This window comes from Elephas maximus, chromosome 4, assembly GCF_024166365.1.
Source record: "Elephas maximus indicus isolate mEleMax1 chromosome 4, mEleMax1 primary haplotype, whole genome shotgun sequence".
Taxonomy (NCBI): Eukaryota; Metazoa; Chordata; class Mammalia; order Proboscidea; family Elephantidae; genus Elephas; species Elephas maximus.
Window position 1 is genome coordinate 112,924,744 of NC_064822.1, and position 14,934 is coordinate 112,939,677.

The following is a 14,934-nucleotide window of genomic DNA, read 5'->3' on the forward strand; positions in this document are numbered from 1 at the left end:
CCAAGCCACCACAATACAATGAATTGACAGACAAGTGTGCCGTCCCTACTAGTCACTGTTTATCACTCTCTGACTTTGATACCGTTCCAGTCACTTAAAATATCTCTAAACCTAACACGAATATTGAATAAAATTTATAAGTCAGTGATGAAAACCCACACAATAACAACCTTTATTCTGCTGGGACTGACAGATGACCCAAAACTTCAGATTCCAATTTTCATTTTTCTACTTCTCACGTATATGTTGAGTATAAGTGGAAATCTGACCACCATATCCCTCACTTTAGTGGACTCCCACCTCAAAACACCCATGTACTTTTTCCTACAAAATTTTGCCTTTTTAGAAATTTCATTCACATCTGCTTGTATTCCTAGATATTTGTACAACATAGCAACAGGTGACAGATCAATTAGTTATCATATTTGTGTGATTCAAGTATTTTTCACTGATGCCTTTGGAGTGACAGAATTTTTCCTTCTGGCTATCATGTCCTATGACCGCTATGTGGCCATCTGCAAACCACTGCATTACGTGACCATCATGAGCAGCAGAGTCTGCAAGACACTTGTCCTCTGCTGTTGGATGGCTGGCTTATTGATCATATTCCCAACACTTGCTTTGTTCCTAAACTTGAAATTTTGTGATTCAAATATGATTGATTATTTTGTCTGTGATGCACCTCCTATCCTGAAGATTTCTTGCTCAGACACATGGCTCATAGAGCAATTAGTTATTGTCTGTGCTGTGCTCACTTTCATTCTGACCCTTATATGTGTTGTTCTGTCCTACATATACATTGTCAAGACCATTCTAAGGTTCCCCTCTGCCCATCAGAGAAAAAGGGCCTTTTCCACCTGTTCTTCCCACATGATTGTGGTTTCCATCACCTATGGCAGCTGTATCTTTATCTATGTCAATCCTTCAGGAAAGCAATCAGTGGCTAGTAATAAAGGTGTGTCAGTGCTAATCACGTCCATTGTTCCCATGTTGAACCCATTCATTTACACTCTGAGAAACAAACAAGTGAGACAGGCCTTCAGTGACTCCTTCAAAAGAATTGCATTTGTTACAAAGACGTAAGAGGATGGTCAAGTCGAGGAATAAAATATCAAGCTAAGAATAAACCATGGTGTTCTAAATCTGTTTGTCTCTTCTTTGTCTGTGTTCTGTTGAGGCTAACCTTCTCAAACACTTACTGCACCCAGAAAAAACGCCCACCACCACTTAAGTGTACTCTTTATTTCTTTCACAAACAAACCCTTTCAGGTCAATATCCCTAATCAGAAGAAACGATAAGAGTTTTTTTAGTAAATGTAAGCCTGATTTTACTTTGAATCTAGCAAAAAAAAAAAACTGAAAATGAAACAAAACATAAAAAATATAAAACAAGAAAGTAGCTTACCTTGAATTTTCTGTGACATGCAGGAAAAAACTTGATTTAAAGTGTTCATTACCACTTATAATTTAAAAATTGCTGAAATCTTTAATAATTGATTAAGTTAAAACTTTTTGAATACCTACTTGTTGGTAAACCTAGTCGCAAGCAGAGACTAAAAATTGATAACATCCCTGAATTTATTTAGCTCATTAAGAATTCTATATGACTAAAATTTTAAAAGCCTGCCACTACTGAAAAGTAACATTATATAATATAAAAGTAAATATAACAAAAATAAACGTATGTCTAAATAAATGTGTTTTGAATAGAATTTAAATATTCATACACATATACATACAAACATAAAATGCTAAAATTTTAAAATAAAAAAATTCAGAGATTATACAGAAAATAAATAAGTAAAAGATCTTTTCAAAAAAAGCCATGAAATTAAAAGCATAATGTCAAAATGATAATTACGGTTGAGGAAATAAAGTTATTAAGGTTGGAAAAAATATCTAATTGCTCAAATAGAGTATAAATATCTGTTATAGGTTTGTGTCCCCAAAAAAGGTATGTTGAAGACCTAACCACTGGTACCCGTAAATGTGCCCTTATTTGGAAATAAGGTCTTTGCAGATGTAATTAGTTGGGTTAACACGAGGTCCTACCGGAGTAGGGTGGGCCCTAATCCAATATGAGCCATGTCCATATAAGAGAAGGAGAAGACACAAGGAGCCAGATAGATGCAGACGGAAAATGGAGGCAGACGTTGGAGTTATACTGCCACCGCCCAGAACAGTGATGAACTATTGAAAATCTTCTGTTGTTTAAAGCATCCAATTTTATGGTACTTTGTTAAGTCAGTCCTAGGAACGAAACACAGTACCCAAACTCAAAACAACTAAATTAAGCAATAATTCTTTGTACATCGTGGAAACTTACTGTTTAAAAGAAATCAGAGAAACCGAACCAACAATATATATGGCTGTCTAAGGCAACTGATTTAAAGCAGTTGACAACTAACCCAAAGGTCAGTGGTTTGAAACCACCAGTGCCTCCACGGGAGAAAGATGTAGCAAACTGCATCCATAAAGATTTACAGCCTTGGAAACCCAATGTGGTCAATAGAAGTAGGAATCACCTCAATGGCAGTTGATAACACAATTAATAGGTGCCCTGGTGGCACAATGGTTAGAACTCAGCTGTTAACTGAGAAACTGGAGGTTTGCATCCACCCAGAGGCTCCACAGAAAAAAGACCCAGCAATTTGTAAAGACCTCTTAAAGATTGCCTCCTAAAAACCCTATGGAGCAGTTCAATTCTCTCACATGTGATCCCTATAAGGTGAAATCAACTCCATGGCACCTGCCAACAGTAAGAGAAAGATAATTGAAAATAAAATCCAAATGGAAGTTATATTTAATTTTTTTCTTGAAATAAATGGCTTATGGATTAGAAGAACACAAAAAGTCCATTAATTTTCCTCAAAGAAAAGAACTCAAACAGCTACTTAATAAATTTTCTTATGGATAAGCTATCTTCCACCTTTCTGGGGTACAGGCCTAATAGCCATCCTTTGGTGACTCTCTTGGTATTTTCAGGATTTTGCATTTGGGGCAGTTCTACTCTGTCCTACAGGGTTGCTATGAGTTGGAATCAACTCAACAGCAATGGATTTTGTTTTGTTTTGTTTTTTAATGTAAAATATACTTTCCCCCTCAGTCTTCAATTTACTTCTATTCTTCATTTGGGTCTCATTTTCAATGTCACTCACACCTACGGCTGTTTTGTTTCTTCATCACCCACCACACAAACACACGAGCCAAGTCTGGAGAAAATTCTGTCCTACCTGCTGTTTTGACCTAAGCTTTTTCTTCTATAGCACCAATCTCACTAAAATTTGCTGTCTATATTGGGTATCTAAAATCTGCCATAAAGGCAAAAACTTCATTTGTTATGCACACTTGAGTTTGCCTAAAACCTAGCATATAAATGACGCTAAACACATTCCCTCTGAACATATTGAATAAAAAGTCTCACAACACCCCATAAAGAAGAATCACAATTTAATGAAGAAAAATTAAAAAACTAGTTTTTTACTTGAAAACTTAATTATAAAAGAAACAAATGGGTAAAATATGCTGTATATTACTGAAGAATTTTAAATCAAGATTTAACTATCTGGCTACATTTGATTTATGTTTAGATATGACACAGATTAAAAAGTTATCATGTAATTTACAGAGAGATAATTTAGGCAAACATAATATTCATAACCTTATCAATTATATAGATTTACTTACATATATATGTATATATGTGTGTATGTAAATATATACCATGCCCATTGTCGTCAAGTTCATTTAAACTCATAGTGACTCTACAGGACAGAATAGAACTGCGTCATAGGGTTTCCAAGGAGTGGCTTATAGATTAGGACTGCTGACCTTTTGGTTAGCAGCCAAACTCTTAACTGCTGCACCACCAGGCCTCCGTGTAAATATATAAACATATGTACATAATATTTATATTATAGTGGATAATCTTCCGGATGCCCTGGGCTAAATGTTAATTTTTGTTTCATAGGCAGATAAAGTATTGGAGACACGGTTCATACCCTGCTTCATGTGATTACAGGGTCTATGATTGCTACAGGACATGGCACTGCTTCTTCAGGATTGCACACATAATTACCAAGGTTATCTCAAGGAAAACCTAAAGAAAATTTATTTTCATTTAAAACACCCAATGTTAGGGCAGAGCCAAGATGGCGGACTAGGCAGATGCTATTGGATCCCTCTTACAACAAAGACACGGAAAAACAAGTGAATCGATCACATACATAACAATCTACGAACCCTGAACAACAAACACAGATTTAGAGATGGAGAACGAACTAATACGGGGAAGCAGCGATTGTTTCCAGAGCCTGGAGCCAGCGTACCAGTCAGGTACGGCACAAGCACAGAGAGCGGCTCCACCCCCCTGAACTAACCCCGGGAGGGGGACCAGCCGGTTCCACGGGCGGTGTGGGACGCAGCCGGTAGGAGAAGTCCCTGGGAGGCAGTGACTGGTCTTGGAGCAGAAAGAGCAGCATCCGAGCCAGGGAACCGTCCCGCAGGGATTTGGACTGGACGCAGGTACGGCATAAACACGGAGAGTTGCTCCACCCCCCTGAACTAACCCCGGGAAGGGGACCAGCCAGGTCACGCGGGCGGCGTGGGATGCAGCCGGTAGGAGAAGTCCCTGGGAGGCAGCGGCTGGTATTGGAGCGGGGAGAACAGCGTCCCAGCCGGGACACTCGGTCATGGCACAAGCACGGGGACCTGCTCCACCCATCTGAACTAACCCCGGGAGGAGGCCCAACTGGTTTTCGGGGGCGGCAGGGCCACGTAGCTGGAGGGACGAGAAGTCCCCGGGAGGCAGCGACTGATTTTGGAGTCAAGAGTGCACCGTCCCAGTAGGGGAACCTCGACGCTGGGCGTGGGGCTAGAAGCAGAGGATCTGACCGTGACTCCAGCAGGCCAGACCCCCCGGGGGCAATCTCCACACAGCCAGCACACATAGGCGACGCGCCCCGTGGGAGTCTCAGATATAATAGTCATTCCAAGCAAGATAAGCAACTCTGGCTATATTCTGAGGTGCTACTCTCCTATCTCTCTGTTCCCTCCCCCACCCTCCCCAGGCGGCTTCATTAACATCTGAATAGCCTGAGCCAGAGGGAGAACTCTGATAGGGATCTGACTGCATTTTTTTTTAGCTGATTACCTGGAAAAACTAGTTTCCCAGTGATGGCTCGGAGACAACAATCCATATCAAACCACATAAAGAAGCAGACCATGACAGCTTCTCCAACCCCCCAAACAAAAGAATCAAAATCTTTCCCAAATGAAGATACAATCTTGGAATTATCAGATACAGGATATAAAAAACTAATTTACAGAATGCTTAATGATATCACAAATGAAATTAGGATAACTGCAGAAAAAGCCAAGGAACACACTGATAAAACTGTTGAAGAACTCAAAAAGATTATTCAAGAACATACTGGAAAAATTAATAAGTTGCAAGAATCCATAGAGAGACAGCATTCAGAAATCCAAAAGATTAACAATAAAATAACAGAATTAGACAACGCACTAGGAAGTCAGAGGAGCAGACTCGAGCAATTAGAATGCAGACTGGGACATCTGGAGGACCAGGGAATCGACACCAACATAGCTGAAAAAAAATCAGATAAAAGAATTAAAAAAAATGAAGAAAGCCTAAGAATTATGTGGGACTCTATCAAGAAGGATAACCTGCGGGTGATTGGAGTCCCAGAACAGGGAGGGGGGACAGAAAACACAGAGAAAATAGTTGAAGAACTCCTGACACAAAACTTCCCTGACATCATGAAAGACGAAAGGATATCTATCCAAGATGCTCATCGAACCCCATTTAAGACTGATCCAAAAAGAAAAACACCAAGACATATTAGCATCAAACTCACCAAAACCAAAGATAAACAGAAAATTTTAAAAGCAGCCAGGGAGAAAAGAAAGGTTTCCTTCAAGGGAGAATCAGTAAGAATATGTTCTGACTACTCAGCAGAAACCATGCAGGCAAGAAGGGAATGGGACGACATATACAGAACAATGAAGGAGAAAAACTGCCAGCCAAGGATCATATATCCAGCAAAACTCTCTCTGAAATATGAAGGCGAAATTAAGATATTTACAGACAAACACAAGTTTAGAGAATTTGCAAAAACCAAACCAAAGCTACAAGAAATACTAAAGGATATTGTTTGGACAGAGAACCAATAATATCAGATACCAGCACAACACAAGGTCACAAAACAGAACGTCCTGATATCAACTCAAATAGGGAAATCACAAAAACAAATTAAGATTAATTAAAAAAAAAATACACATAACAGGGAATCATGGAAGTTAATAGGTAAAAGATCACAATAATCAAAAAGAGGGACTAAATACAGGAGGCATTGAACTGCCATATGGAGAGTGATACAAGGTGATATAGAACAATACAAGTTAGGTTTTTACTTAGGAAAATAGGGGTAAACAATAAGGTAACCACAAAAAGGTATAACAACTGTACAACTCAAGATAAAAACCAAGAAAAACGTAACAACTCAACTAACATAAAGTCAAGCACTATGAAAATGAGGATCTCACAATTTACTAAGAAAAACGCCTCAGCACAAAAAAGTATGTGGAAAAATGAAATTGTCAACAACACACATAAAAAGGCATCAAAATGACAGCACTAAAAACTTATTTATCTATAATTACCCTGAATGTAAATGGACTAAATGCACCAATAAAGAGACAGAGAGTCACAGACTGGGTAAAGAAACATGATCCATCTATATGCTGCCTACAAGAGACACACCTTAGACTTAGAGACAAAATCAAACTAAAACTCAAAGGATGGAAAAAAGCATATCAAGCAAACAATAAGCAAAAAAGAAGAGGACTAGCAATATTAATTTCTGACAAAATAGACTTTAGACTTAAATCCACCACAAAGGATAAAGAAGGACACTATATAATGATAAAAGGGACAATTGATCAGGAAGACATAACCATATTAAATATTTATGCACCCAATGACAGGGCTGCAAGATACATAAATCAAATTTTAACAGAATTGAAAAGCGAGATAGATACCTCCACGATTATAGTAGGAGACTTCAACACACCACTTTCGGAGAAGGACAGGACATCCAGTAAGAAGCTCAACAGAGACACGGAAGATCTAATTACAACAATCAACCAACTTGACCTCATTGACTTATACAGAACTCTCCACCCAACTGCTGCAAAATATACTTTTTTTTCTAGTGCACATGGAACATTCTCTAGAATAGACCACATATTAGGTCATAAAACAAACCTTTGCAGAGTCCAAAACATCGAAATATTACAAAGCATCTTCTCAGACCACAAGGCAATAAAACTAGAGATCAATAACAGAAAAACTAGGGAAAAGAAATCAAATACTTGGAAAATGAACAACACCCTTCTGAAAAAAGACTGGGTTATAGAAGACATTAAGGAGGGAATAAGGAAATTCATAGAAAGCAATGAGAATGAAAATAATTCCTATCAAAACCTCTGGGACACAGCAAAAGCAGTGCTCAGAGGCCAATTTATATCAACAAATGCACACATACAAAAAGAAGAAAGAGCCAAAATCAGAGAACTGTCCCTACAACTTGAACAAATAGAAAGTGAGCAACAAAAGAATCCATCAGGCACCAGAAGAAAACAAATAATAAAAATTAGAGCTGAACTAAATGAATTAGAGAACAGAAAAACAATTGAAAGAATTAACAAAGCCAAAAGCTGGTTCTTTGAAAAAATTAACAAGATTGATAAACCATTGGCTAGACTGACTAAAGAAACACAGGAAAGGAAACAAATAACCCGAATAAGAAATGAGAAGGACCGCATCACAGCAGAACCAAATGAAATTAAAAGAATCATTTCAGATTATTATGAAAAATTGTACTCTAACGAATTTGCAAACCTAGAAGAAATGGATGAATTCCTGGAAAAACACTACCTACCTAAACTAACACATTCAGAAGTAGAACAACTAAATAGACCCATAACAAAAAAAGAGATTGAAACGGTAATCAAAAAACTCCCAACAAAAAAAAGCCCTGGCCCGGACAGCTTCACTGCAGAGTTCTACCAAACTTTCAGAGAAGAGTTAACACCACTACTACTAAAGGTATTTCAAAGAATACTACCCAACTCATTCTATGAAGCCACCATCTCCCTGATACCAAAACCAGGTAAAGACATTACAAAAAAAGAAAATTATAGACCTATATCCCTCATGAACATTGATGCAAAAATCCTCAACAAAATTCTAGCCAATAGAATCCAACAACACATCAAAAAAATAATTCACCCTGATCAAGTGGGATTTATACCAGGTATGCAAGGCTGGTTTAATATCAGAAAAACCATTAATGTAATCCATCACATAAATAAAACAAAAGACAAAAACCACATGATCTTATCAATTGATGCAGAAAAGGCATTTGACAAAGTCCAACACCCATTTATGATAAAAACTCTTACCAAAATAGGAATTGAAGGAAAATTCCTGGACATAATAAAGGGCATCTATGCAAAGCCAACAGCCAATATCACTCTAAATGGAGAGAACCTGAAAGCATTTCCCTTGAGAACGGGAACCAGACAAGGATGCCCTTTATCACCGCTCTTATTCAACATCGTGTTGGAAGTCTTAGCCAGGGCAATTAGGCTAGACAAAGAAATAAAAGGTATCCGGATTGGCAAGGAAGAAGTAAAGTTATCACTATTTGCAGATGACATGATTATATACACAGAAAACCCTAAGGAATCCTCCAGAAAACTACTGAAACTAATAGAAGAGTTTGGCAGAGTCTCAGGTTATAAAATAAACATACAAAAATCACTTGGATTCCTCTACATCAACAAAAAGATCACCGAAGAGGAAATAACCAAATCAATACCATTCACAGTAGCCCCCAAGAAGATAAGATACTTAGGAATAAATCTTACCAAGGATGTAAAAGACCTATACAAAGAAAACTACAAAGCACTACTACAAGAAATTCAAAAGGACATACTTAAGTGGAAAAACATACCCTGCTCATGGATAGGAAGACTTAACATAGTAAAAATGTCTATTCTACCAAAAGCCATCTATACATTTAACGCACTTCCGATCCAAATTCCAATGTCATATTTTAAGGGGATAGAGAAACAAATCACTAATTTCATATGGAAGGGAAAGAAGCCCCTGATAAGCAAAGCACTACTGAAAAAGAAGAAGAAAGTGGGAGGCCTCACCTTACCCGACTTCAGAACCTATTATACAGCCACAGTAGTCAAAACAGCCTGGTATTGGTACAACAACAGACACATAGACCAATGGAACAGAATTGAGAACCCAGACATAGATCCATCCACGTATGAGCAGCTGATATTTGACAAAGGACCAGTGTCAATTAACTGGGGAAAAGATAGCCTTTTTAACAAATGGTGCTGGCATAACTGGATATCCATTTGCAAAAAAATGAAACAGGACCCATACCTCACACCATGCACAAAAACTAACTCCAAGTGGATCAAAGACCTAAACATAAAGACTAAAACGATAAAGATCATGGAAGAAAAAATTGGGACAACCCTAGGAGCCCTAATACAAGGTATAAACAGAATACAAAACATTACCAAAAATGATGAAGAGAAATCCGATAACTGGGAGATCCTAAAATTCAAACACCTACGCTCATCTAAAGACTTCTCCAAAAGTGTAAAAAGACCACCTACAGACTGGGAAAGAATTTTCAGCTATGACATCTCCGACCAGCGCCTGATCTCTAAAATCTACATGATTCTGTCAAAACTCAACCACAAAAAGACAAACAACCCAATCAAGAAGTGGGCAAAGGATATGAACACACATTTCTCTAAAGAAGATATTCAGGCAGCCAACAGATACATGAGAAAATGCTCTCGATCATTAGCCATTAGAGAAATGCAAATTAAAACTACGATGAGATTCCATCTCACACCAGCAAGGCTGGCATTAATCCAAAAAACACAAAATAATAAATGTTGGAGAGGCTGCGGAGAGATTGGAACTCTCATACACTGCTGGTGGGAATGTAAAATGGTACAACCACTTTGGAAATCTATCTGGCGTCATCTTAAACAGTTAGAAATAGAACTACCATACAACCCAGAAATTCCACTCCTCGGAATATTCCCTAGAGATACGAGAGCCTTCATACAAACAGATATATGCACACCCATGTTTATTGCAGCTCTGTTTACAATAGCAAAAAGTTGGAAGCAACCAAGGTGTCCATCAACGGATGAATGGGTAAAAAAATTGTGGTATATTCACACAATGGAATACGACGCATCGATAAAGAACAGTGACGAATCTCTGAAACATTTCATAACATGGAGGAACCTGGAAGGCATTATGCTGAGCGAAATGAGTCAGAGGCAAAAGGACAAATATTGTATAAGACCACTATTATAAGATCTTGAGTAATAGTAAACCTGAGAAGAACACATACTTTTGTGGTTACGAGGGGGGGAGGGAGGGAGGGTGGGAGAGGGTTTTTTATTGATTAATCAGTAGACAAGAACTGCTTTAGGTGAAGGGAAAGACAACACTCAATACATGGAAGGTCAGCTCAATTGGACTGGACCAAAAGCAAAGAAGTTTCCGGGATAAAATGAATGCTTCAGAGGTCAGCGGAGCAAGGGCGGGGGTCTGGGGAACATGGTTTGCGGGGACTTCTAAGTCAATTGGCAAAATAATTCTATTATGAAATCATTCTGCATCCCACTTTGAAATGTGGCGTCTGGGGTCTTAAATGCTAACAAGCGGCCATCTAAGATGCAACAATTGGTCTCAACCCACCTGGAGCAAAGGAAAATGAAGAACACCAAGGCCACACGACAACTAAGAGCCCAAGAGACAGAAAGGGCCACATGAACCAGAGACCTACATCATCCTGAGACCAGAAGAACTAGTTGGTGCCCGGCCACAATCGATGACTGCCCTGACAGGGAGCACAGCAGAGGACCCCTGAGGGAGCAGGAGATCAGTGGGATACAGACCCCAAATTCTCATAAAAAGACCAAACTTAATGGTCTGACTGAGACTGGAGGAATCCCAGCGGCCATGCTCCCCAGACCTTCAGTTGACACAGGACAGGAACCATCCCCGAAGACAACTCATCAGACATGAAAGGGACTGGTCAGCAGGTGGGAGAGAGACGCTGATGAAGAGTGAGCTAATTATATCAGGTGGACACTCGAGATTGTGTTGGCAACTCTTGTCTGGAGGGGGGATGGGAGGATAGAGAGAGAGGGAAGCCGGCAAAATTGTCAAGAAAGGAGAGACTGAAAGGGCTGACTCAAGAGGGGGAGAGCAAGTGGGAGTAGGGAGTGAGATGTATGTAAACTTATATGCGACAGACTGATTGGATTTGTAAACGTTCACTTGAAGCTTAATAAAAGTTATTAAAAAAAAAAAAAACCCAATGTTTACATCAGGAAAATGCCACAACAATATTCAAGAAGTATAGGTAGATAATTTTATGATGAAATAAAATTACCCAAAATATATGAAAATTTATTATGTTAAAAATTGCAATGTCATACTGAAATAACTTAGTGTATTTACTTATACTCTGTAGGGTCCCTATGATTTGGAAATGACTCAGTGGCACTGGGTTTGGCTTTGGTTTATATCCTGTAAAACTATATCATTTAAAAATTATACAATGGAATAAAGAAAACCTAATGCTCTAATGTAAAAAAAAAAAAAAAAACCCATTCTGGGTTTTTTTTTTTTTTTTTTATGTATACAATCTTCTAATGTATAGTAATAAGGAAAAGAAAGGTTTGGTGAAAGTTAGTGAGCCAAAAGTCCTTTACAAATACAGTTTAAAGTAAAATAAGTTAAAATTTTATTGGAGGGAAGAAATGAGGACAATGGGTATCATAATTTTCCTAGTTATCCAGACAAGGCCCACTAAACATTAACCCACAAAGAATGAAGGAGAATAATATTCTGGGGAAAAAAAAAAAAAAAAACTTAGCCTCTAACGAGGGAGAAAAATTGAGGCCTGGACTCTAGACGAATCCTCAGTGTCAGGATTCTGACTTTTCTATCCCTTCACCTCTCAAAGTCAGATGTTTTTTCTGCTGCAAAAGGCCTTACCTGGGATCTCAAATTCACGACTATTTGAAAATTGAATTGTTTATCAGATGCCAAAATGAAATTCACCTATGTGTTGAGCCAAAAGTCGTTGATTTGGCCACTCTGAGAAACCTGTGGGGCAAAAGAGAACTACCATGGGGAATCTGCATTAAAAAATATTAAGTCAGCCAAGGGAGGCGGGGCTAAGATGGCTGACTAGGTAGAAGCTACCTTGGATCCCTCTTGCAACAAAGACTCGGAAAAACAAGTGAATCGATCACATACATGACAATCTACGAACCCTGACCATCAAACACAGATCTAAAGAGTTGACGTGAGTGACAGAGACTGAAAATGAACAACCACGGGGAAGCAGCGACTGTTTTCAGAGCCTGGAGCCAGCTTCCCAGTCAGGAAACCTTGACTCCTGGCTTTGGCCTGGGCACAGGGGAGCTGAGCACGGCATACTGAGGCGGCGCAAACACTGGACCCAGCCTTAGCCCCAGAAGTGACCTCGGGGGAAACCCAGCCAGTGCACGCAGAAAGCGTAGCGATGCAGCTGGCAGGAGGAGAAGTCACCGGGAGGCAGCGACTGGTTTTGGAGCCTGGAGTGCGTTGTCCCAGCCAGGGAACCTTGGTGCTGGGCTTTGGACTGGGAGCGGAGGAACTGACAACGGCTTCTGAGACAGCGCAAGCATGGAACGCGGGCCTGACCCTCGGGTGCGAACTGTACCCAGCCAGCACACACAGTCAACGCGCCCCTCAGGAATCTTGGATAAAACAGTCATCTCAAGTGAGATAAGTAACTCTGTCTATATTCCGGGGTGCTACTCTCTGATATTTTTCTGGACCCTTCCCTCCCCTTCCCAGGTGGCTTCATTAACATTGGAATTTCCTGAGCAAGAGAGTGAAGTTCGCTGTGGTTTTTCTTTCTTTCTTTTGGTCTTTTCTTAACTCATTCTCCTGGTCTGAGAGAAGCCGCTACAAAAAACCCAAGGATGAAAAATCTTTTCCTAATTGGATTAAAAACAAAGAACCAGCTCCAGCCAAGCATATGTGATTGACAGTCTTGGGCTTTCATCCCTACAGGGAACAAGGTGGCTATTATAATGCAAAGGCTTTCTGATAGGGATCTGACTGTAATTGTTTTAGCGGATTACTGGAAAGACAAGTTTCCCAGGTCTGATATCTCTGCACATTCAACAAAGCCCTCATTAACCTACAACAGGGAACTGAGGGCTGAAGCTCCCCCCAGACCACCTAGCCTCCTGCCTTAGGGATCTATGGAGGGTGACACCTACCAGTCTGTAGAGGTACTTGCACTGGGGGCTTATGGTACAGCTGCAGAGCCCACCCACCAAAGTGCTTTAGGTATAGAGACACACCTACCTCACTGGCACTTGGGGGAAGCCTGTCAGCGTCCTCCCCCCCTCCCCCCCGGAGTGTGAAACCCTTTTGCTACTAGAATCTGGTGCACACAACTATCACCACTTCTTCTATAGCTGGATAGGTAACAGTCTGCACCACACACTTGCTGACCCAAAATCAGATTCTACTCAAGAATAGTGAATGGATTCTTAGGCTTATATATCTGGTAACAGCCCAAACCAGCTGGTAGTAGGACATAAGTGATTCAAGGGCTACAACAATCAAGACAGCACAAACTAGTAGCCCATCTAAGTATATTGAAAGAAAACAAAACAAGATAAGACTCAGCGAGCAAATATAGAATAAATCACTACAATATCTTAGAGGTGGCTCGGAACCAGCAGTCGATATCAAACCACATAAAGAAGCAGACCATGATTGCTTCTACAATTCCCCAAATTAAAGAATCAAAATCTTTCCCAAATGAAGATACGATCCTGGAATTGCCAGATGCAGAATATAAAAAACTAATTTACAGAATGCTTCAAGACATCAAGGATGACCTCAGAAATGAAATAAGGCAATCTACAGAAAAAGCCAAGGAACACACTGATAAAGCAGTTGAAGAACTCAAAAAGATTATTCAAGAACATAGTGGAAAAATTAATAAGTTGCAAGAATCCACAGAGAGACAGCATTCAGAAATCCAAAAGATTAACAATAAAATTACGGAATTAGACAATGTAATAGGAAGTCAGAGGAGCAGACTTGAGCAATTAGAATGCAGACTGGGAGATCTGGAGGACGAGGGAATTAACACCAATATAGCTGAAAAAAAGGCAGATAAAAGAATTTAAAAAAATGAAGAAACCTAAGAACCATGTGGGACTCTATCAAGAAGAATAACTTGCGTGTGACTGGAGTCTCAGAACAGGGAGGGACAACAGAAAACACAGAGAGAAGAGCAGAAAACTTCCCTGACATCATGAAAGACGAAAGGATATCTATCCAAGAAGCTCATCAAACCCCATTTAATATTGATCCAAAAAGAAAATCAGCAAGACATATTATCATCAAACCAAAGATAAAGAGAAAATTTTAAAAGCAGCCAGAGATAGAAGAAAGGTCTCCTACAAGGGAGAATCAATAAGAATAAGTTCAGACTACTCAGCAGAAACCATGCAGGCAAGAAGGCAGTGGCATGACATATACAGAGCACTGAAGGAGAAAAACTGCCAGCCAAGGATCATATATCCAGCAAAACTCTCTCTCAAATGTGAAGGCAAAATTAAAACATTTACAGATAAACACAAGTTTAGAGAATTTGCAAAAACCAAACCAAAGCTACAAGAAATACTAAAGGAAATTGTTTGGTCAGAAAACCAATAATATCAGATACCAGCACAACACAAGGTCACAGAACAGAACATTCTGATATCAACTCA

At 39.4% G+C, this 14,934-nt stretch overlaps 1 protein-coding gene across 1 annotated transcript; it reads left to right on the forward strand.

The window, feature by feature from the left end:
- Window positions 1-147: 147 nt before the first annotated feature.
- Window positions 148-1,083, forward strand: LOC126076390 (olfactory receptor 6C2-like). The gene has a single exon (XM_049884924.1). It carries the CDS (start codon window positions 148-150, stop codon window positions 1,081-1,083), a length of 936 nt encoding a protein of 311 aa, XP_049740881.1.
- The last annotated feature ends 13,851 nt before the right edge of the window (window positions 1,084-14,934 follow it).